Source organism: Xyrauchen texanus, chromosome 30 (assembly GCF_025860055.1).
Source record: "Xyrauchen texanus isolate HMW12.3.18 chromosome 30, RBS_HiC_50CHRs, whole genome shotgun sequence".
Classification (NCBI taxonomy): domain Eukaryota; kingdom Metazoa; phylum Chordata; class Actinopteri; order Cypriniformes; family Catostomidae; genus Xyrauchen; species Xyrauchen texanus.
This window is the reverse complement of record NC_068305.1, coordinates 24,128,896-24,150,856: the sequence shown is the minus strand read 5'-3', so window position 1 is coordinate 24,150,856 and position 21,961 is coordinate 24,128,896. Positions and strand designations below refer to the sequence as shown.

General features: G+C 37.6%; 1 protein-coding gene across 1 annotated transcript in view; it reads left to right on the top strand.

Annotated features, from left to right (window-relative positions):
* The window catches only part of prima1 (proline rich membrane anchor 1), a 39,374-nt gene extending 21,289 nt beyond the window's left edge, over positions 1-18,085 (top strand). Inside the window, exon 4 of the mRNA XM_052098263.1 lies at positions 15,955-18,085. Coding sequence (XP_051954223.1) covers positions 15,955-16,057 — 103 coding nt within the window. The 3' untranslated portion in view covers positions 16,058-18,085. The remainder of the gene's footprint in view (positions 1-15,954) is intronic.
* The last annotated feature ends 3,876 nt before the right edge of the window (positions 18,086-21,961 follow it).

Below are 21,961 nucleotides of genomic sequence, written 5' to 3'. Positions count from 1 at the left end.
TCAGGTGTGACTTGATTCCTTCCTACTTCTGTATACAGCCTGTGAGGGCAGCATTTTCATTTAGCTTTCGGACAGAAATTTATTTGTTGACTATTTGGTCTGGTTCCTGTCATTTTGACGCTACTCTCATTAAATTGATTCTATTCAGATTTTAAAGTGAAACTACTTTGGGTGGTAGCATCCAAGCTGTTCATTAAAACATTAAAACAGTCCAGTCTTCTGGAAATTAATCTTTTATTTATGAAAGCTGGTGAACATCCCCTCCTGGCTATTAGCAGGGACATTTTATTACCTCTCTATTTTGAAATTATTTCACTTTGTGAATTTGTGTGTTACACGTTGCCTCTTTTTGCCTGAGAACTTGGTATAAGGAAACCAACTCCCAAAGGAAAACCCAGCTGGCAGCTATTTCCCCACTAATGAGCTTGCCCAGTCTGCCAAAATGAAGAGAGAGACATGTTTAATGCTTTCCTTTATATGCATGCTAATACATCATTTAACTCTGCCCAATGACCAATGCACCACAAATGGTGCTTCTTCAAACAGTTGCTAAAATGTCCCAGAGAAGGCTTGGATTATTACTGTCAATTTAACGCGTTAATTCAGTGCGATTCATTTGACTAAAAATAATGCGTTAAAAAAATTAACGCCATTAATCGCAATGCCCCAGGAACGTAATAAGGAAGATTCCTGAGAAATGCAAGCTTGTAGTACCACCTGTTTACTCCAGAGGGCAGTAAGTGAAACTTCAGCTGCGTGGCAATGCACAGTTTGTATAGTGAAGAAAAACACCCTTGAGGAGCAGAACAACACATACATGTATTACGTTCTTGCGTTCAAAACGCTTGATGGAGCGAAAATCTGAACTAAGGGATCTCAAGATGTGTTTAAAGATTGAGTATTAAACTATATTTAACTTGACACAGTGACCTAAAAATTTTATGTTTATGACCCAACGCATCCAAGACGCTACACAAGCATGTCTGACGCAGCTGTTCATTGACGGATCCTTAAACAAGCCCTCATAATAAATCTCCAACTGATTGACAAATTCAATTGTGAAATGGATTGCTGTGAACTGTGTGCCAATGATTGACTTATGTTCAATAATATGGTAGTAAACAACACATTGTATTCTAAAACCGCTTTTTTTATTGTCATAAAAAAATATATATATATATATATATATATAAAATAAAAACATATTCAGATAATTAAAATGCTTTACATTTTTGAAGCGGAAGCGGAATATATATATCCATCCATCCATCCATCCATCGTCAACCGCTTATCCTGTGTACAGGGTCGCGGGGGGCTGGAGCCTATCCCAGCTAACATCGGGCGAAAGGCGGGGGACACCCTGGACAGGTCGCCAGTCCATCGCAGGGAATATATATATATAATTTTAAAATATTTAAAGATAACTATGTATCATTATTTCATCATTATATATTGAATTATTTTTATATGAGGGGCTTTCTCAGCAAATATTTGTATATGCGATTAATTACGATTAATTAATCGGGACACCATGTAATTAATTAGATTAAAAATGTTAATCGATTGACAGCCCTAATTATTACCCCAATAATGTTTTTATGGCTTCTCCATGCTAAAGCCTGGTGTGGCTCAGTTATTGTAGTTAGTTTAATGGAATTAGAGGCACTGGATGGGAAAGCATTTTTGTTTAACAGTTGCTCAGTGCAAATTGTAAAGAAATGCAGTGCTTCATGATTTTTGACTGCAGCAAATTAATGATAAAATCTTGGTCGTACAGGATTTTGAATTTCCTTTTGTTTAGTGTTTTTATTATCATAATTGAACTATGCTTCAGTCTGGAAATTACAAGCAAATATAACTTAAATTCTCCTTGTTCCTCTAAGGAGTAATAAAGATGCTGTCATATGTAGTTACAATAAACTCCACATTCTTAAATAACCTTTTCGGTGATCTACAGTTGCATTTGAAATGCTAATTAGGTCTAGCTTACGTTGTGTTGTGCTCTTAGAAACACGAAGGCTTATACGGCTAAAATGATTTCTAAAATATTTTCATTCATAACAATAATGCTGTGATCATAATGTTTTTCATTTTTGACACATCTGTATTTGTGCTCTTACAAAAAGATGCCTTACATTTTGATATGTCTTGGTGTGCAAGTATATGAGTTGCATACATGGTTGAGTGTGATAAATGGTTGCTGTATGTGTCCAGTTGCACCATTGTAGTCTGAGTTATAATTAGGCAAACAATATCCTTTGGAAATAACAAAGAGAGAAAGGTCAGTGAGTGATTATATTTAGTTCTGCAGTGTATGGGCATTCCCAATGACAGAAAGACATGCTCTTGCCAGGCAGCCAGAGGACAGTGGTGGTGGTTTGGGGAGTGAAATTGCTAAAGTGTTGTTGATCTGAGTAAGGGGTCTTCTGGAAAGAGAACCTTTTTCTGAAGAAAAGCTACTCTCACTTGCTTTTCTGAATGTAATTAACCTTTTCATGAGTAGGGTCTAAATTATCCTGTGGTGTCCCCTGGAGTGAGTTATTTTTGCCCCTGACACTGCAGAGCCGATAGAGGGGGGCAGAGTGTACTGTGTAGATGAATATTTTTAAAATTTTATTAGCAATTTTGATTTCTTGTCATTACAAAATAAAATATTTAATATAATATAGTAAACATGTGAGATAGGCTATGTCTACTGTACTGTATTTGTTTTATTTATTTCACTGATATATAGTTGTAAAAAAATATATATATATACAGTGAGGAAAATAAGTATTTGAACACCTGAGAAAATCAATGTTAATATTTGGTACAGTAGCCTTTGTTTGCAATTACAGAGGTCAAACGTTTCCTGTAGTTTTTCACCAGGTTTGCACACACTGCAGGAGGGATTTTGGCCCACTCCTCCACACAGATCTTCTCTAGATCAGTCAGGTTTCTGGGCTGTCGCTGAGAAACACGGAGTTTGAGCTCCCTCCAAAGATTCTCTATTGGGTTCAGGTCTGGAGACTGGCTAGGCCACGCCAGAACCTTGAAATGCTTCTTACAGAGCCACTCCTTGGTTATCCTGGCTGTGTGCTTCGGGTCATTGTCATGTTGGAAGACCCAGCCTCGACCCATCTTCAGTGCTCTAACTGAGGGAAGGAGGTTGTTCCCCAAAATCTCGCAATACATGGCCCCGGTCATCCTCTCCTTAATACAGTGCAGTCGCCCTGTCCCATGTGCAGAAAAACACCCCCAAAGCATGATGCTACTACCCCCATGCTTCACAGTAGGGATGGTGTTCTTGGGATGGTACTCATCATTCTTCTTCCTCAAAACACGGTTAGTGGAATTATGACCAAAAAGTTATATTTTGGTCACATCTGACCAAATGACTTTCTCCCATCACTCCTCTGGATCATCCAAATGGTCATTGGCAAACTTAAGACGGGCCTTGACATGTGCTGGTTTAAGCAGGGGAACCTTCCGTGCCATGCATGATTTCAAACCATGACGTCTTAGTGTATTACCAACAGTAACCTTGGAAACGGTGGTCCCAGCTCTTTTCAGGTCATTGACCAGCTCCTCCCGTGTAGTTCTGGGCTGATTTCTCACCTTTCTTAGGATCATTGAGACCCCATGAGGTGAGATCTTGCATGGAGCCCCAGTCCGAGGGAGATTGACAGTCATGTTTAGCTTCTTCCATTTTCTAATGATTGCTCCAACAGTGGACCTTTTTTCACCAAGGTGCTTGTCAATTTTCCCCGTAGCCCTTTTCAGCCTTGTGGAGGTGTACAATTTTGTCTCTAGTGTCTTTGGACAGCTCTTTGGTCTTGGCCATGTTAGTAGTTGGATTCTTACTGATTGTATGGGGTGGACAGGTGTCTTTATGCAGCTAACGACCTCAAACAGGTGCATCTAATTTAGGATAATAAATGGAGTGGAGGTGGACATTTTAAAGGCAGACTAACAGGTTTTTGAGGGTCAGAATTCTAGCTGATAGACAGGTGTTCAAATACTTATTTGCAGCTGTATCATACAAATAAATAGTTAAAAAAAAATCATACATTGTAATTTCTGGATTTTTTTTTAGATTAGGTCTCTCACAGTGGACATGTACCTACGATGACAATTTCAGACCCCTCCATGATTTCCAAGTGGGAGAACTTGCAAAATAGCAGGGTGTTCAAATACTTATTTTACTCACTGTATATAATATCAGCTGTCCCGTTTACCTATGCACTGTTTGATATCTCAGACATTGTGTGAGTGCGTACGTGCGTGCATGTGTGTGTGCATGTGTGTTTGTGTATAACAAGTGCTAATAGAAAAAGACGTGACTGCGTGCATCTGATAATCATGCTCAGCATGTGTTCAGTGTGCATGTACATGATGTGAACTGTTATCATGGTGCTTTTGTGATAGTTTGGCTGTTTCAGAAAAAATTGGATTATGTGCATGAAAAGACTGTTTGTGTTGCTGTTTGTGTGAGTGAAAACCTAAAAAGCAGACGTGGCTGCGTGCATGGGAAGATCGCATTTAGAAATGATGGCTGTGCATATGTTGTTGTGGTACTTTGGTGACAATTTGGCTGTTTGTTACATAAAATAAAAATATTATGTGCTTGAAAAGACTCTTTGAGTAGCTGTTTGTTTGAAGAAAGAAAACCGCTACAATGTAAACAAACATTTCAGCACACTTTGGAGGAAGATCGTGTTTGATGTATTGACTGTGTGTATAAGAGATGTAAACTTTTTATCATGGTACTTTGGTGACGAGTTGGATGTATGTATTTAAAATAAACGTATTCTGTGGTTTTAAAGACTATGAGTAACTGTTTGAGTGAAAATAAATGACAGATGATTGACCAATGTAGCTTGTGTTGGCGCAAAAGCTGAATTGAATCTGGCTGCTTGTAGTGTAGTAGGCTGTTGCAGAAACACATACATTATGTGTGATGCTACTCTGCAGGGGCTAGTTATTAACCATCACATATGTGTGTCGGTACATATGAAAGGGTTAATATTTATCTGTGCTTTTTTTACAATGTATTTATTCATAGATTATTCATTTATTTACTTGTACATATTTATTTGCGTCACAGACATAAAACATAAAACATTATTTACAGTCACATTTGCTTCATACATTTAACCCATGGCCCTGCAGCAGCAATCTTAGCCTGCTTTGTGTATTTTCAGAGGAAATTAATACATTCTGGTGCATATTCTAAAGAGCCTCGTCCTAAAATATTTATCTCTACCTGTAATGTTTTGTGTAGCCCCATGCCATGTTTGTACTACCCGTCATGTATTATTGAGGGCCCAGGCCCACATTTGGAGGTGAAGAGTGGCTTTTTTAATTTCTGCAGTGATATTCTGGGATTCTTTTCAATGAAAATGCACTGTCTGCACCACTGAGCATTTATCTCTTTGTTCTGTATGTAAGAAAGCTTGAGGAAGGGAAGTTCTATGAATGGAATGTAGACGAGAGGCCTAAGACAAACCCAGATTTTTTTAAAAACAATACTAGCATATTCAGTAGATTCCATTCAGCCTTTAATTTTAAAGACCTCATGAAATCAGAATCAGAGTTTTATTGATTGAGGTCCATGTGTGTTAGTTTTGAGGTCATCCAGATGCTTGTGTAATCTTAAAAATGGACAAAATCATATTTTTTAGTAAATATTTACATTCAAAACTTACAGTTTTCCTACTCTGGGAAAACAGACCAAAATATTTATGATTCATCTTACACTCACCACATTTTTGTTCAGTAAAATGCTCTCTATAATGAGAATGTCCCTCCCCCTAATACCATCTGCCATCAACTAGCAAAAGCAAGTAGCTAATCATGGTTCATGGGTGAGATATAACTAAAGCCTATTTTCTTTTCTTTTTTTTTTCTCTTTTTTTTCACAAAATACAGTATGTCCATATTGTTTTAATGGGAAATATGTGACATGAAAGTAAACTGCTCTCCTCAAACAATTTCATGGGGTCTTTAAGAGTTAATTCTCATCACTTTATCACCATATAAGGAAATTACACTGTTTTGTCACTGCAATACTCCATGCTTAATCCATTATATTGGAAATTCCATGATGTAAACTCAGATTTTCACAAAACAGTACATGGGAACCATTTTAATAGACTTTATAGTGACCCTTTGTTTATATTTTTATGGTCTAGCTTGCATTCAAATCTAAAAAGGAAGTGGAAAGATCTTGTGAAAATAATTCTCTAATGTGAATGAAAGCAAAAAGCTCATAATATGTGTTAGTCTGCTGGACATCATGTATCCTGTTTATTTAATTATAGCATGTCTGAACAACCAAACTTCAACTTTTTCGAAATCATATAGGAGAGCCTGAATAAATTTGTTTTGGTCAGTGGAGTGTAAATACAGGCTTTATTGCCATTTACACAAGAAGAGGACAGCACTTATGAGGAAGCACTTGTTTTTACAACATCAGATCTGCATTAGAGCTTATCATCCTCCAAGATCTAAAAAAAAAATTCAGTCTGAGAGACATTTTTGGCCATGTCGACCTCAAAAGAGAGGTTATATGGCAAGACCCAGGCAGCAACTGAACAGCATGCCGAAGTGTCTGGTGAAAGGCCACAAGGGTCTCTCATGTGCCGCTGTCTGTCAGTGAGAAAGCTGTTAAAGAGAGAGCAGAAACAGAGGGATAGAATGGAGAGAGAGTGAGAGAGAGAGAGAGAGAGAGAGAGAGGAAGGGAGGACACTTTCAGTAAGCACACTCTGTGCTGATTCAGGGGAAAGATAAAGGAGTTTTTGGCTTCCCGTCCTGGCACGTTACATAAGCTGAATGGTCCACAGAGAAACTGTGCAACTGTCAGGGCATCTGCACACGGTGCTGCAGAACAACACAACTCGAGGGACATCCACACAACTGCTGGAGACCATGAGTCTTCAGCAGGTTTTTTTTGAGGGGGTGGGGGGGGGGTTCTATCTTAGGACAGCATAGGGTCATGTGATGCATTTTAGCATTTGCATTACATAACCCAAATACATTGAGCAGTGACTCAACTTTTGAAGCATTGCGCTTACGATGCAAAGGATCAGGGCATGAGGGCTGAAGAGCACATGAATCGGCAAGTCGAAAGTGTCATATAAGCACCACAAAATGGCGTGGTTGCTTCAGCTATTGCATTTTTCTTGTCACATTTGCTTTTTATGACACTATCGGTTAGGTTTAAGTTTAAGGTTTAGGTTAGGAAGTTAGGTTATCTTTATTTAAAATTCAATAGAGCATTAACATTATAACCTCACCTGTTTGGAAGAAATATGTATTCGCTTTTGGCAACACTCAGTAGAAATGTCACCTCAGAACTGCCGCGATATGCGTAAGGAGCCATGTAATATCATTTTGATATTGCTGCCATTGTCATGTAACTTTCATGAGATCAGGCTCTATCAATTGCCTTTAGGCAAAGTTATGACATTGAATGACAGTTCAGCCTAAAGAAACTGACCACTCACTACAAAGTCTACATTTGCTTGAAATGGATGAACATTGTGTACTAACCAGACATGACACAATAAAGTGATAAAAATCTCTTCCTTGTAAATCTGTGTTTTTCTCCTAACTAACCACGACAAGTGATTTTGCTGGTCATTTAGTTTCTATTTCAGGCAGGTTAGCCCTGGCCAGTTGCACCTCATTGGTCCAAAATAGCGCTCAACATAGCTGTATATTAAACATAAAATGTGCTCTGATTGGCTGTAATTGTGTCACACCGTACAGCAGTTTTGTGTTCAGTATGGACTCTGAAAACTTGTCACATTGTGGCTGATTTGGACATGATGTAAGATCCTGTTAATTTCTGCAGCTATTCCTATATTTCTACATTGCTATACCTTTGTTTTCCTTAGGTAATGTACACCCTTATTTCACACAAGAATTATGTGACAGTGTTAATTTTTTTAGTGTTTTATGAAATAAATGGGGAAAAACAAGTCCTTGTTTCCTCCCCTTCTTCTTTCTATCTCACTTTTCCTCACCAAACTCCTCAGAAATCAGATGAGGCTGAATTTTTCCCATGTGTAAATCATGCAAAGTGAGGGGATGTCTTTATAGGAAAGCCCTGCAGCCTGGGACATCTTGAGACAGATGGCCCCTGCAGAGCTCTGGGATTGTCTCATCAGTCCTGCCCAAGGGACAGACACTGTGTTTATCACGACAGATGAGCACAAGCTACCTCTAAACATTTCATCAATCTCAAAGAAGACTTATGCTGGAATTCAGCTTAAGGCATGGCTGTATATGTTTCTCAAGGTTTGAAATACTAGATTTTTTTACAAGCTGAAGAGGTGCAAAAATACAGCACAGTGGTAAAAGAATATAATTTGATCATTTTTCTTCGAAGTCTATGTGCAGATTAATTTGTTGTCTAATCAGACAAATACAGGGATAGCCCATCCAATAATGAAAAGGTTGTCATTTATTTATCCTCATGTTGTTTCAGTATGAAGAATTTACATGTTTCCATTGGTCATGGTATAACATTTGGGGGGTTTACTTGCTTGTTTTGATTATGGGGGGTTACCTCCCCCATCCCCCCTGGAATCTACACCCCTGGATAATGTACAGTCAGCCGTTGTTTTCGCAATATAAACGTGCCCTTCTGCAGAACCAGGGCGAATGCCTGGAAAATTAAATCGCATAGCCAAGTCGGATGGTTCTGACCAACCAGCGCGACGGGTTGTAAAGTGGTAGCCACACGTCCAAACTCCGGGCAAGGGGCACTAACGCATACGCGCGTTCCTGGGGGTGTGGGTATCGCAGCATAACCCTCGGCCACCCCACCGTCGAGGGTAGTGAGTGTGGACGAGCTGAAGGATCGTCATGCACCTCCAGGAAGCAACACTCGGGTCGGCCCAGGCAAGCATGGTGGTCAGCCGCTTCTACCTCAGACTGAGCTGCCACACCCTAAGGTAGCTGCCCGGTTCAGTCCTCGGCATCGGACATCACCAAGGGACTCTCCGATGCAGCGATTGACATCTCATCTGGCTCGCGAGCTGCGAAAGAGACATTAGGGTGGCACTGAGGCTAGCTGTCTGTCTCATCCCAAAATTGGTCTGGAGAAAACGAGCATACCTGGGAGTGGGCGGTCCGTGGGGGATTACCTGGCATAACCTTGCCCACTGAAGCCCCCGAATCGCCTTCAGCGTCAACCAGGGTGGCCTCGTACCCGTAGTTAGAAGGACTAGTGGGGGGGGCAGCTGAAGTGGCTTTCCTCGAAAGAAGGAAAGCCTAGACCACAACGTTGCCATGGTCATGTTCTCGCAATGAGAACATGATCCATCCATGAACGATTCCTCAATGTGAATTTGGCCCAGGCACGTGAGGCAGTGATCGTGACCATCAGAGGCGGAATATAATAGTTATTATTGTTTATTACACAGCTCTCCGGTTTATTAAATTAATTGATGATGAGTCATAATTAACAAGTTACTTTCTTTCACAAGCTTACTGTCACTGTTGCTGTGATTAAATTCCTCTACAACAAACCTAAGTAAACAGTATACTCCATATGAAATGACTAACATATGGCCTTGTGTCATAAACATGTTTCCAAATTCTCAGGACGGATGTTGATTCAGTAGCTCAGCTCCACCTTTCAACTAACTTATCCCCAGTGTTGGGGTAACGTGAAAAAACCAAAAACGTGTGTTATGTATTCGGATTACTTTTTTGAGTAAGGTAACGTTATATTTTTTATTTTAGACCATAACATTTCTATTTTTTATAATAAGTAGCACGTTGTTTTTGTGCACCTCTCTTTTCCCCATATTGTGATAAAGTAAAAGTGTGCAAACTTTGAGGAGAGGCATGATGGGCATTGTAGTTCTAGTGAGTGGGAGGCTTATTAGAGATGTTCAGTGAAGTTGTAGTATGTGTGTGCATTATGGGCATTGTAGTGTGCGCATTATTGTAGTTCTGGAGAGTATGAGCCCTGCTTATCAGCAATGGCAAGTCTTCTTTTAGTGCACCCCGAGAATGGCATAATATTGCTGGTAAAGGAATGTAAATCTGAACGCTTCAGTGGAATCCAGTTGTTCTCATCATTTGCAGCAGTGGATTTTTTTGTTCGCTGGAGCTTAAATGAGCAGCTGTCATAAACTTTGCCTTTGTCATGACAATAAAACAGCAATAGGGGGCCTGGGTAGCTCAGCGAGTATTGACGCTGACTACCACCCCTGGAGTCATGAGTTCGAATCCAGGACATGCTGAGTGACTCCAGCCAGGTCTCCTATGCAACCAATTTGGCCCAGTTGCTAGGGAGGGTTGAGTCACATGGGGTAACCTCATCATGATCATGTTTAGGGGTTCTCGCTCTCAATGGGGTGTGTGGTAAGTTGTGTGTGGAGAGTAGCATGAGTCTCCACATGCTGTGAGTCTCCACGGTGTCATGCACAGCGAGCGGATTGACTGTCTCAGAAGCAGAGGCATCTGAGACTTGTCCTCCGCCAGCCGGATTGAGGTGAGTAACCGCGCCACCACGAGGACCTACTAAGTAGTGAGAATTGGGCTTTCCAAATTGGGAGAAAAGCGGACAAAAGAAAAAAGAAATGTATTCTTATAAGGTAACATCATGGAACATTCGGGTAAGTGATACTTTGATTCTAGCAATAGAATGCTGCATTTAAAAGTGTTTAAACACACATTTTCATGGTATAATATACCACTGGCATAAGCCCGGAAAAGTCTTCCCGTGGCCACGACATGATTATACAGTTACATACAACATGGAATTATTGCTGACTTTTGTGCATCAGAATAGCTTTGTTTTAAAGCTGCCTATAACTTATTTTGTAGGATCAGTTTGCATCAGAACTGCTCTGTGTTAAAGCATTTAACATTCAACATTCAATTGAGTGAAACGCGATTGATTCATGTGTAAATACTCACTGCATTAACAAATCAGTAAAAACGTTTAGGCATTATAAGACTTTGCTTCCACTAGCATGGCATAATACACAGGGTGAAATACTCACTTAATTCACTGACTTTTGCAGCTGAACTGCTCCGTGTTATAGCTCACCGTAATTGGGAGAATGGGATGAGAAAAGCTGACACTGGATCAGCAGCTGCGTGCAACGTACTACATGGTGTATGTATGCAGACAAAATGTTTTAATTTCTTAAAATATTCAACATTTTTGTTTTATAATAAACAAGTCGTGATACAAAGTTTGGAAGACATTTTGGTAGCATTAAAAACAATTCCATTCTATTTGTATCAACATGCGCGTTTGCGGTTGAATGCAATCAACCAGTGATGTCTGTTCGCACCGTGGATAAGATCAAAACAAGCATGCACTGAGATTAATTAAGTGAAAAATATTCATTTATTCATCAGACTTATTCCTTGAGCATGTTAGGTTGGCATTCCCCACAGAATTTTATCCTGACTTCTGAAAAACATCTCAAGTCGACTCTGGCATTGTCGATGGGCACCACATGTGATGACATGATGCAGGTTCAGATGTTGAATTTTGCTGCTTTAGGTAATATAGTGGTTATTCTTCATTATTCAAGTTGGCTGCCATGTTGATGGAAAAACAAATCATGCATATTCCAGTTATTTTTTGTCTTTATTATAAATATGACGTGAAGACTTACTAAATATCTGTTTGTTTAGTATGTTGTTTTGACATGAGTAGCTAGCATGACCTGTAATGTCTCTACATATCTCTTGTATTTGTATTGAATGCATAGCAGAAGAGACAGTGGTGGTGAGAATAAAGTAACACAAAAGTTAGGTAATGCTTTATTTTCCATAAAAAGTAAATTTTAAATTAATTTAGTTACTTTTTAAGGAGTAATGCAATGTTCTAGAGAGTTACTTTTAATAGTAACTTTACCCAACACTGCTTATGACATTTCAAATTGGTCAGCTTGAAAAGTGCTCTTTATCTTAAAAAGCAGCCTTCATTCAACAAGTTCCTAATATCTTGTGTGTGTATTTCCCTGGAATAAACAAGTCAATTTTAATGAGCTCAAGCTCTGTTTATGAAATTAGACTTGTCCTCTAGACAGACCCCAGAGAGCTGCAGACAGTAGAGGCAGACTCTGTAAAGGTCACGTTGTTTTATTTTCATTTTCTTGACCTAATCATTGATTTGTGATGTGGAATCTCTCATTCTGGTATTTACTGTTATTGTTAATTATTGTGAAAGCTTTTGATATGTTTATAGAACTTTTTCAGTGGCTGGAATTATATTTCCTATTAATTTTCTCCATTGGGATTTCAGAGCATTCTAAGCCTTAAAACAAACAAATCAGCCCTGAGATGAATTACTACAACAATTTGATCTCTATTAAGATGGGAAATAACTTACTCCAATAAACATTGTAGAGGAACTCGGGTTTTTACAAAAATATGTTGTTTTTTTTAAGTATAGTTTTTGTATTTTTTTGTATTAATAGTTTTGAATACATTTCTTATTTATGATATTGTAACAGACCAGGTTCTTAATGTGGAAAGGAGGAAACAGAGACCGGGTGAACAATCCATATCAGACATTTAATGAACACTTTTCGGTGTGTAACAAAAGCTTGCTTTTCAGCATCACATTCAATACACGTGCTGCTTTCCAGCAGACATGTTCACCATAAAGACACACAAACAGAGACAGCTTCGTGCATCTGTCTCTTCCTCTGGTGTCCACGGCTCCTCCTTTATCACTCTCCCACTGATTAGGCAACTCCCACTGATGCCGGGTGTGCATCCTCGCGGCTGGGCCACGCCCTCCACCTCGTCACAGATATACAGTAAGAACAAATTTGCTAGGTAGCTGTACTGCTGTGGTTGTCATGATTCCAATTTCTTGTTAACAAGGGCTTCTTTTATTGGCCTATCTCGTCTTAGGATTGTGGGTTTTGTTTTACTTTTCACCAAGAATCCACCAAGTGGATTTATTTGAAAATGGTAAAATAATAAAAAATGATGGCTTCTACAGAAACATATACCATCACTTCACTACCTCATAGCTTATTACTGAAATCAATCTCACTATGGACATTTTGAATAGCATTTTTACTTCCATAACCCCCTCTGTTGAGAACTATTGTATGCATGTGTTGTTTTAGCAGTGATGTGGTTGATTGGCATTGGGGTATCCATTAGCTATCTGCAAATTGTCAATAGCTACTTTCATATGGTTGCTACAAAATCATGTGTTTGCCTTCCATACATCTGTTTCATCAATGCAACCACACTTTTTGAAAGTTGGGGCATTAAATGTTACCTATCCAATCCAAACTAACACTTTACTGATATTCATGTTGGCTTCTTACAAAATGTGTATCCCCAGCATCCATCCCTCTTTATGAGGCTCTCAGGCCCTCTCTACCATTAAGAAAATATGTGACTGACATGATTTACTTACAAAAAATATCAACAGATTGGATCTGCATGCTCCGCTGTATGGGCAGCTTTGGATTTTAATTTGGTTAAGAAGGCAGTTGGTTGCAAGCAGGTTGTATATTTCAAATTGTAATGAAGAATGGACAGGCTGGGGTTCATGCCACAGCTTTAAGTCAAGCAGCCATTACAGCTTGCGGGAAGTCATTTAAACTACAGAATAACTCACTTTGATGACCTGTGCTGCTGTTCATCACCCAGACTTTGTTAGGATCTCAATGAGGGACCAAGAGGGTGATGTGCACCCAGGCTTGTTGAAACACAAATATGATTAAAAACAGTACATGGAAACACAGACTTTTACACTGTAATGAAAATTTAGATGATATAAATAGTACATTTTACAGCTTTTTGATTAAAAGTCATAGTGATTACCACAAAAAATAATTTTCCCTCCTTTTCTTTAAAAAGGCAAAAATCAAGGTTATACTGAGGCACTTAGAATGCAAGAGAATGGGGCAAATTACTGGAGGGGGGTTTAAAGATAGAAATATGAAGCTTATAATTTTATAAAAACACTGCTTTTTAACATTCTTCTGTTAAAACGTGTGTATTATTTAAGCTTTAAATATGTTTTTTTTTTTTAGGGTTTACAGCATTACATCCTCATAGCAATTAAGTATTAAAATTGGATAGAACATTACACAAGAAAGGTAAGTAAATCATGTTAACACGCATATTGTTTATGTCTAGTGGCTATACTTTTGAAATCGTGAGTATTTTAACGTTTACGAATTGGCCCCATTCACTTCCATTGGAAGTGCCTCACTGTAGCCTGCATTTTTGCTTTTTTTGTAAGAAAGGGAATCATTTTTTGTGGTAATCAATATTATGCCACAAAGGCTGTCGATTGACCTCAACTTGTACTGATCACAAAATATTTCTTTAAGACCACTACGTCTATAGTGTAGTGCTTTGCAATACATATGCACTTCAGTGGGCATGGCTGTTAAGTTTTGGTATTTTTGTGCAAGCATGCACTAAGTATAAGTGGGTTGGCTAAATTGCATGTGCAAAGCACAAGCGATAAATGAAAACAGCCCAGTTAATAAGACATTGAGATGTTGGTAGCTAGTGTAATGAGCTGTGTGCATAGATGCTGATTTCTGTTCTTGCTGCTGGGTGCCCAAAACAATCGAGAGGATCCAGGATGCCTACTGGATAGTGAAGGATAATGCTTAATGTGACAAAGTTTAAAGTTTTTAATAGTAAGAGAAGTATTCAGACTGAAATTAAAATATTGTTTATATCAGATTAGTTTGAAATTATGATTAAAACACTTACTGCAACTGCTGTTTTCAGCAAACATAAAAAAGTGAGAGAGTGAAGATGCAGTAAATAACCAAGATGCAGCATTTCAGCACCACTGGAAAAGAACAGTGACCGATCAAACACAAAGTACAGACATACAGTACATTTTTACTAGATTGTGAAAAAACTGTCTGACTGTTTCTCTGAAATCAGAAACATAGTAACTATGTCCATTTTGGAGTGTCCAGTAGCCAATATCTCTAGTATAGGACATGTTCTTTATAGGCATGGAAAAGGTGGTTTCCAAAGGAAAGGACTAATTGGATGTAAGCTACTTTAAATGATAGAGAATGTAAGTAAGTATATTTAATCATATTGCTCTACTGACACACAACATCATGTATTAACTGTAATTGTCAGGGACATAGTTTCATGTTCCACTGTGATTCCAGAGACATGCACTCACGTGCTATTGGAATGCACAAACTGCAAATGCACAGACTGAGTTTAGACTTTCAAAGTTGTCCTATAAGCGCAATTACTTATTTCTCACAAAAATAGCAAATTAGTTAGCAACAGAAACATTTTCAAGAAAATTGGATAAGACTTCGAGATCGTAGCGCATTGTGCTGCACTTTATGCAAAAATAGAGCCCTGTGTCTTTGACCCTTACCTTTTTCATTGTAATTTTTCATATGTAATTGTGTTTTTTATTTATCACAGCATAAATTCAATGTATCGATGAAAGTGGTGATGCACCAAGTAAATCTGGATTATTTACCATTCTATTCTATTGTAAAGGAGACATGTGTAACACTTTAAAAATACAATTGTTTTGGGGGAAAATATTATGAATGATTATATTTTCATCTTGAATTATAAAAATACTTCCTCTGTGATTTTATCATCCTTGCATCAGATTTATTAATTTTAATTTTAATTATTTTAGTTTTGAGTTTGAGTTGAGTTGCTATTTCCAGTTAGAGGAAATAATATACATTATTCATATACATACAAAAGGAGCCATATACTCCAAGCCCATGTTCTCACATCATTTAAGCTGCACAGATAACTGATTTCTTTCCCACTTTGCCTTTCAAACATCTACTTTCCCATTTTGTTTAAATTTACATTTCAATTCACTTAGCTCACATCTTCACAATCCCTGAGATGTCTGCAACATATGTCCTCAGCTCTACAATAAGATCAATATCATCCTCACTCTGAGCAGAAAAAGTAATCTGAAATAGTATTCTCTTTTACAGGAAACCCTTACGAAAAGAAGAAAACGGCACCAGCCGAGGGGAGTATGCCATGAGCTCACGCTGTAAACAGCAGGTAGTGGAAACCAACAACACTGGAGTATAGTGCCCATTCTAAAGCAAGTTATATACAGCACCATCATCTCTCTGTTTAAGTTTATGAGATGGATACAAGGCGTACTATGAACTATAAATAAACCACGTGGCAGCCCTTTTGGTGATATAATGCTGTTTGAAATGTTTTGAAAAAAGTGTATAGATAATGACGGACATAGGTATAAGCAAGCATAAGCAGGGTTTGAGGATACCTGGACACCCTTAAGAGATGCTGGCAGCTGCACAAGTATAACAGAACTTAACCTGTCAGGCCCCCAATTCCACTTTGAGGACAATGTACTACAACAACAACAAAATAAACGCATGCACTTTCTGTTGAATGCAAAGATGTTTTGAAATTCCTGTCTTCTCTAGTCTTTTACTCTATCTCTGAAATGTCCCTCATTAAACATTAAGGGTTTTCTTAGCTCATGTAGATTATCTAAGTGTTTAGCGGTAAAGGTACCACATTGGCCCATGTTTTGGTATGATCTGTTAGTGTGCCCAAATGGATTGGTTCATCCTGCACTTTGTGTACCAATATATAACACAAGAATTTGTTTTCCCTAAAATCACTTGCAAAAATGTATTGCTTTTATTGTGTTACTATGCAATCGGAAAGGATTGAAATCTTGAGGCGCATGTTATTTATTCAAAACTACAATGCTAGCATTAGCATTGAGAATTGTTAGTGCTGATTCTAGTCTTACCATTCTAGACATACATTTCTATAAAGATACATTTTAAAGAGGCTAAATAATGGGGGTATGTAACATGTGAAAGAGACCACCTTATAAATACATGCAAAATAAAAACAGATATAATAGATATTTTAATAATATTCAAAATGTTCTGTCTGTCTTACATTATATAGAATGATTTACACACAATTGTTTGATCAATTGATATCTGTTTAACTTCCAGTATCTGTCTGTTCAGTTTAAATGAAACAGAAATTACATTTTGTTCTTTTTTTTGAAACACAAACCATTTTTTGGATGCCATAAAGGCTGTGTATAACATTCCTCAGTCATTTCTACAAAACAGAAAACTGTACATTTAATATAACAGACAACAGTGCACTAGTATGCAGTGTTACCAAACTGGATTTGATTATAATTTGTGGTCTGTTGTCCATCTCTTTGAGTCCTGAGTATGCTTACAAATCATTTTAGATTCACATTAAGTCTCTGAGTCATCCAAACAAAAGTTTGACTTCTCTCCTTGACCTTTGTTGGAAGCGCTTAACATGCGCTTTTAATATGACTGTTTATAAGCAATTATTGCTTATATTTTTAAAGTCATTCTTAATCTTAGGTCATGTGAGTTACTGTTTGCTCATGGAAAAGATATGTAGTGTAATGCATCAAACAAGCATAAACCTAAAAAAAACAAAAACATACTTTTTTTATATTAGCTTGTTATATCGCATTTAATCTGGCCTCTGCAGTTTGTTCATTGCAATTATTTTTTATCAGCACGGTACTGTATATCAAACCAATTCTCATATTTACATGTATATATTAAAAATTTTTGTACACAGGAGCTTGTTGTATTTAGAAAATCCAAACTAGTGATATAACAGTGCTGCAATGTGCATACATAGTAACACTGAGCAATGAGTCACAAGCTTTTGAAGTGTACATAATGTACAACCTTGTGTAAACAAACATCCCTTCTTTAGCATATTCTGTCAAACATTCTCACAACAGACATCTAGTCACAAGCCTGTTCAAAAAGATATATGTACTGAAGCTTTATGTGTATTATACTGTAAAAAGATACTCAGAATTGTATTGCATGAATGTACATATCAATATTTGCCTTCTTGACAGTCTATCGTGTGTACAGAGTAAGAGAAAATCTATATAGGGATAAGTATAAGTCGATGTGTTGTCAGAACAGAAGTGTTATTGTTTGTCTGGAACAAGCCATTAATGTATATTTGAGTAATCAGAGGTTGTTGCACAATGTATGCATCACATACCAAAATGTAAACAATTATGTATTGTGCATTGAACTAATTTAATTGCAACTTGCTGACTTTTTTAGTTTTAAATAAAATTATACTACTGAATCATATCTGGTGCTTATTTGTCTGCAAAGATAATTGATCGTACACCACAGCTGTTATATACTGGACATGTCTGCTTTTATTATACAGTTTAAACCATCACCTTAGATTGGTCAGCTAAGTAATTGTATTCTATACTCTATATAATTATTATAAAAGTTTGTCGTTTTTGTTCAAGTAAAGGGTTATAAAAAATTTTAGAAAACCTCCTTGTCATTCAAGTACTGTCAGAGCAAGCATTTACTGAAGTGTTAAATCAGGGAAAAATTGCAGGGGGGAAATGTTGTCGACTGGGCTCTGTCTGCTGACAGACCTTACTTGACACGTAATTTAGAAAAGTGGAATATCAAGATGTCTTTTCTGTAAGAACCACATTGTAAACATGTATTTTCTTTCAATGTTGCTAGATAAATTACCCAGTGAGGAAAAGGATGATGAATTGCCTGGAGAAACTGAGGGCCGAGTAGGCTGTCAGTCAGTCACATTTACGTGAAAAAGTTTGTGCTTTATGCTGTTTACTCTGTCAATTAGTCAGGCATCAGTGAAGCTTCACGTCAGTCAAAGTTATGAGTTCATGGCTGCATATTAAACAGAGCCTCTTCAGTCCCTTAACCAAATGTCTCAGTTTATTGCGTTACGATTCCTACATTAGTCTTCCGATATATTATATATATATATATATATATATATATATATATATATATATATATATATATATATATATATATATATTTGTATTTTTTGTGTGTGACATTGCTTTATTATAGAACATTTTATAGGAAAATCATACGGGAAATAGTTTAAAATTTAAACATATGGGAAATAGTTGCCTTAATTAGGACACACTTGCCTTATAGCTGGGTTATTTGAATCATTAAAAATATTTTCTGGATAAAACCTCACAATTTATCAATGTTTCGGTTGTACGTCTGGGAGTCTGGGAATACAGCAAGGCACTGAGTACGCACTGTATACATGTTCAGGTTTTGCCTATGTTGTGTGGACCACTGAATTCATCAACAAGTTTCTGTACATGTACAGAGTAGAGGTCCCTGCCCTCCAGGCAGCCATGCATTGGCCGCTGGCAGAATAAGGAGTTGCTTCTCTCACCTCTTCTGCTTGACTAGGGTTCCATTTCAAAACTTTCTTATAATCGCCCTCTATAACAGGTGACCCAGTAATAATGCAGTGTTGATGTTGTAATGATTGCTACAGCAATGATTGGACACCCAGAACCACATCAAGTCATAAGAACGTTCCTTGAGAGGACAGAATATAGCATGCTTACACAAGCCCATGAGCAACCCAAAATCCACACAAATAGGGACTCACATGCAAGGGAGTAAATCAGTAAACATGGAAAAGAGGGAAATTCAGGTTTAAAGGGATAGTTCATCCAAAAATATTAATTCTGCCTATTTTTATTCACCCACATGTTGTTTAAAACCCAAATTACTTTTTCTTCCTTGAAACAAAAAAAGGAGATATTAGGCACTCTCAATGAGATTGAGGCTATCAGCCTCCAACATTCTGCCTATAGCAACTTAGCAGAATGTTAGGGAACCTCAGAATGTTAGCCTCAGTCAATATTCACTTCCATTGTATGGGAAATTATGCCATGAAAGTGAATGGTGACTGAGGCTAATGTTCTGCCTAATGTCTCCTTTTTGTGTCCCATAGAAAGAAAGGGAATATTTAGGTGTAGTATATGTGAATAAGGGAGGCGTCTCTAAATAAGAGAAGCTGGAAGAACTAACTTCTCCATCAGACGTGCCATTTGAAGATAATGCAATGAGACGGCTGGGGCCATTTGGAGCACTGATGCATCTCTTCTCCACCGAGACTTGACTTACACGGGAACAAAGCCAACCCGACAGCCTGTAAATCGCTCTCCTCAACTCCTGCTCATGGGAGGAGAGAGAGTGAGTAAACACAAATCTATAGATATATGACTTCCCCATGACAGCTCTGTAATCAATGATATAAGCTGCCACACAACTTACTATGGACACTATTTCTGAACAGCTAGATTAAATTCAACTTTGCACAATATTCTCATACATTCTCTATTCTCTATACTCATACACAATATGTGTGTATAAAGGTAAAAGAAGCAAACAAAATATAAAAGAGAGGAGGAAAGAAAATGATAGCTCTCGCTGTGTATGTGTGCAATTATTTTCAGGATTTGTAGCACTGCATTTAGCCCGAGTTGGGTCAATAACAAACTCAAGCATGGCTCCCAAGCATTGGCACAGCTGAATCTAAGGACTTTTGGGCCATATGCATCAACTGAAATGGACTGGAGGGGATAATCCCTCTGCTTTCCACCATAAGCAAAACCAATGCACCACCACTAATGCAGCTGCGCACATTTGCATTTCATTGGTCTAAGCCACAGAGTCAACAACAATAACAACAATACAGTATCTGCAGAAAAATGTGCCTCTCTTTTCTGAAGTTTTTTTTTTTTTTTCAGACTTAAAAGAGTTCAATGGTGAGAAATCCAGTGGCTTCTATTGTATTAAAGGGATAGTTCACCCAAATATGAAAATTCCCCCATCATTAATCAACCTCATTATGTTCTAAACCTGTAAGACTTTCTTTCTTCAGTGTGATGCAAAAAGGATATTTTAGGAAGTATGTTAGTCTCAGTCACCATTCACTTTCATTGCATCTTTTTTCAAACAACAAAAGTCAATAGTCTGAGGCAGCCCCAACTATTCTGCCTAACATCTCCTTTTGTGCTCCATGGAAGAACGAAAATCATATGTCCTTGGAGCAACTTGAGGGTGAGTAAATTATTACAGAATTTTCATTTTATGGGTGAATTATTCACCCAGAGGTTAATGATGTAATGTAACTAATTAAGTTTTATATACCTATTTTCTATTTTTGGTGATTTGGTATGAGCCATACTATTTGCGATTAATGCTGAATTCATTCTCACAAAATGAACAAATGGTTTTGTTTCTGCAAGTCACAGGGTTATCTTATAAATGCTGCCCTGGTAGAATATAGCACAAGGTGCTCCTTAACAGATGTTCTCATCAAGCAGAAAATAATTGCCAAACAAAAGCCCTTGATCCAAAAATAACACACCATCCACTGTACCAACATTGTGGTTAAGCCCAGAGCAAGTTAGAAAAATGGCACTGTTGTCTTACAAAGGCTCCATCTGCTGGGTGTATAGAAAAACCAAAAGATCTCTCAAAGGGTAAAGATCTACCCTTTTTTTTAAAGAAAAAAAAAGACATGCCACATCATTTGACATATTTACGTATTTATGTTGACCACTGGGGCTGTTTAAAATATCCAGTACAAATAACAGATGACTCTGCAACATACTGTATCTTTAATTTCTAAACCTCTTTGAATGGATTTGATATGTCAGCTTTTTTCATATCACAAAGCTACATACAGAGCCTTAAGCAAACCCAGCAATTGGTATAGTGAAATGTTGATAATAGCATTTATCTCTCTTTTGAAGCTGTGATAATGGCAAAGCAATATCACCAATGATTTTTTTTTATGCTGGCTCAGAATTATATGAAACAAAAGTATGTAAGGCATAGAGTAAGACAGACTGAGTAAAGATGAGAAAGACACCGGAAGAGGGAATTCAAGAGGCTACTGTTAAAAATAACACTACTTCACTTATTTTCCTTCTGGTCAAATCTGAGATTTTTGTCTATATTTATAAAACATTAAGAGGACTATATTTAGGCTTTATTTTGAGAATAGAGGCCCACAATGAAATCTGATGTGTTATTCAGCTGGCTAAATTTAGAGGAACTATATTAAGATGGGGCACTTAGGCTACGGTCTGATGGCACTGTG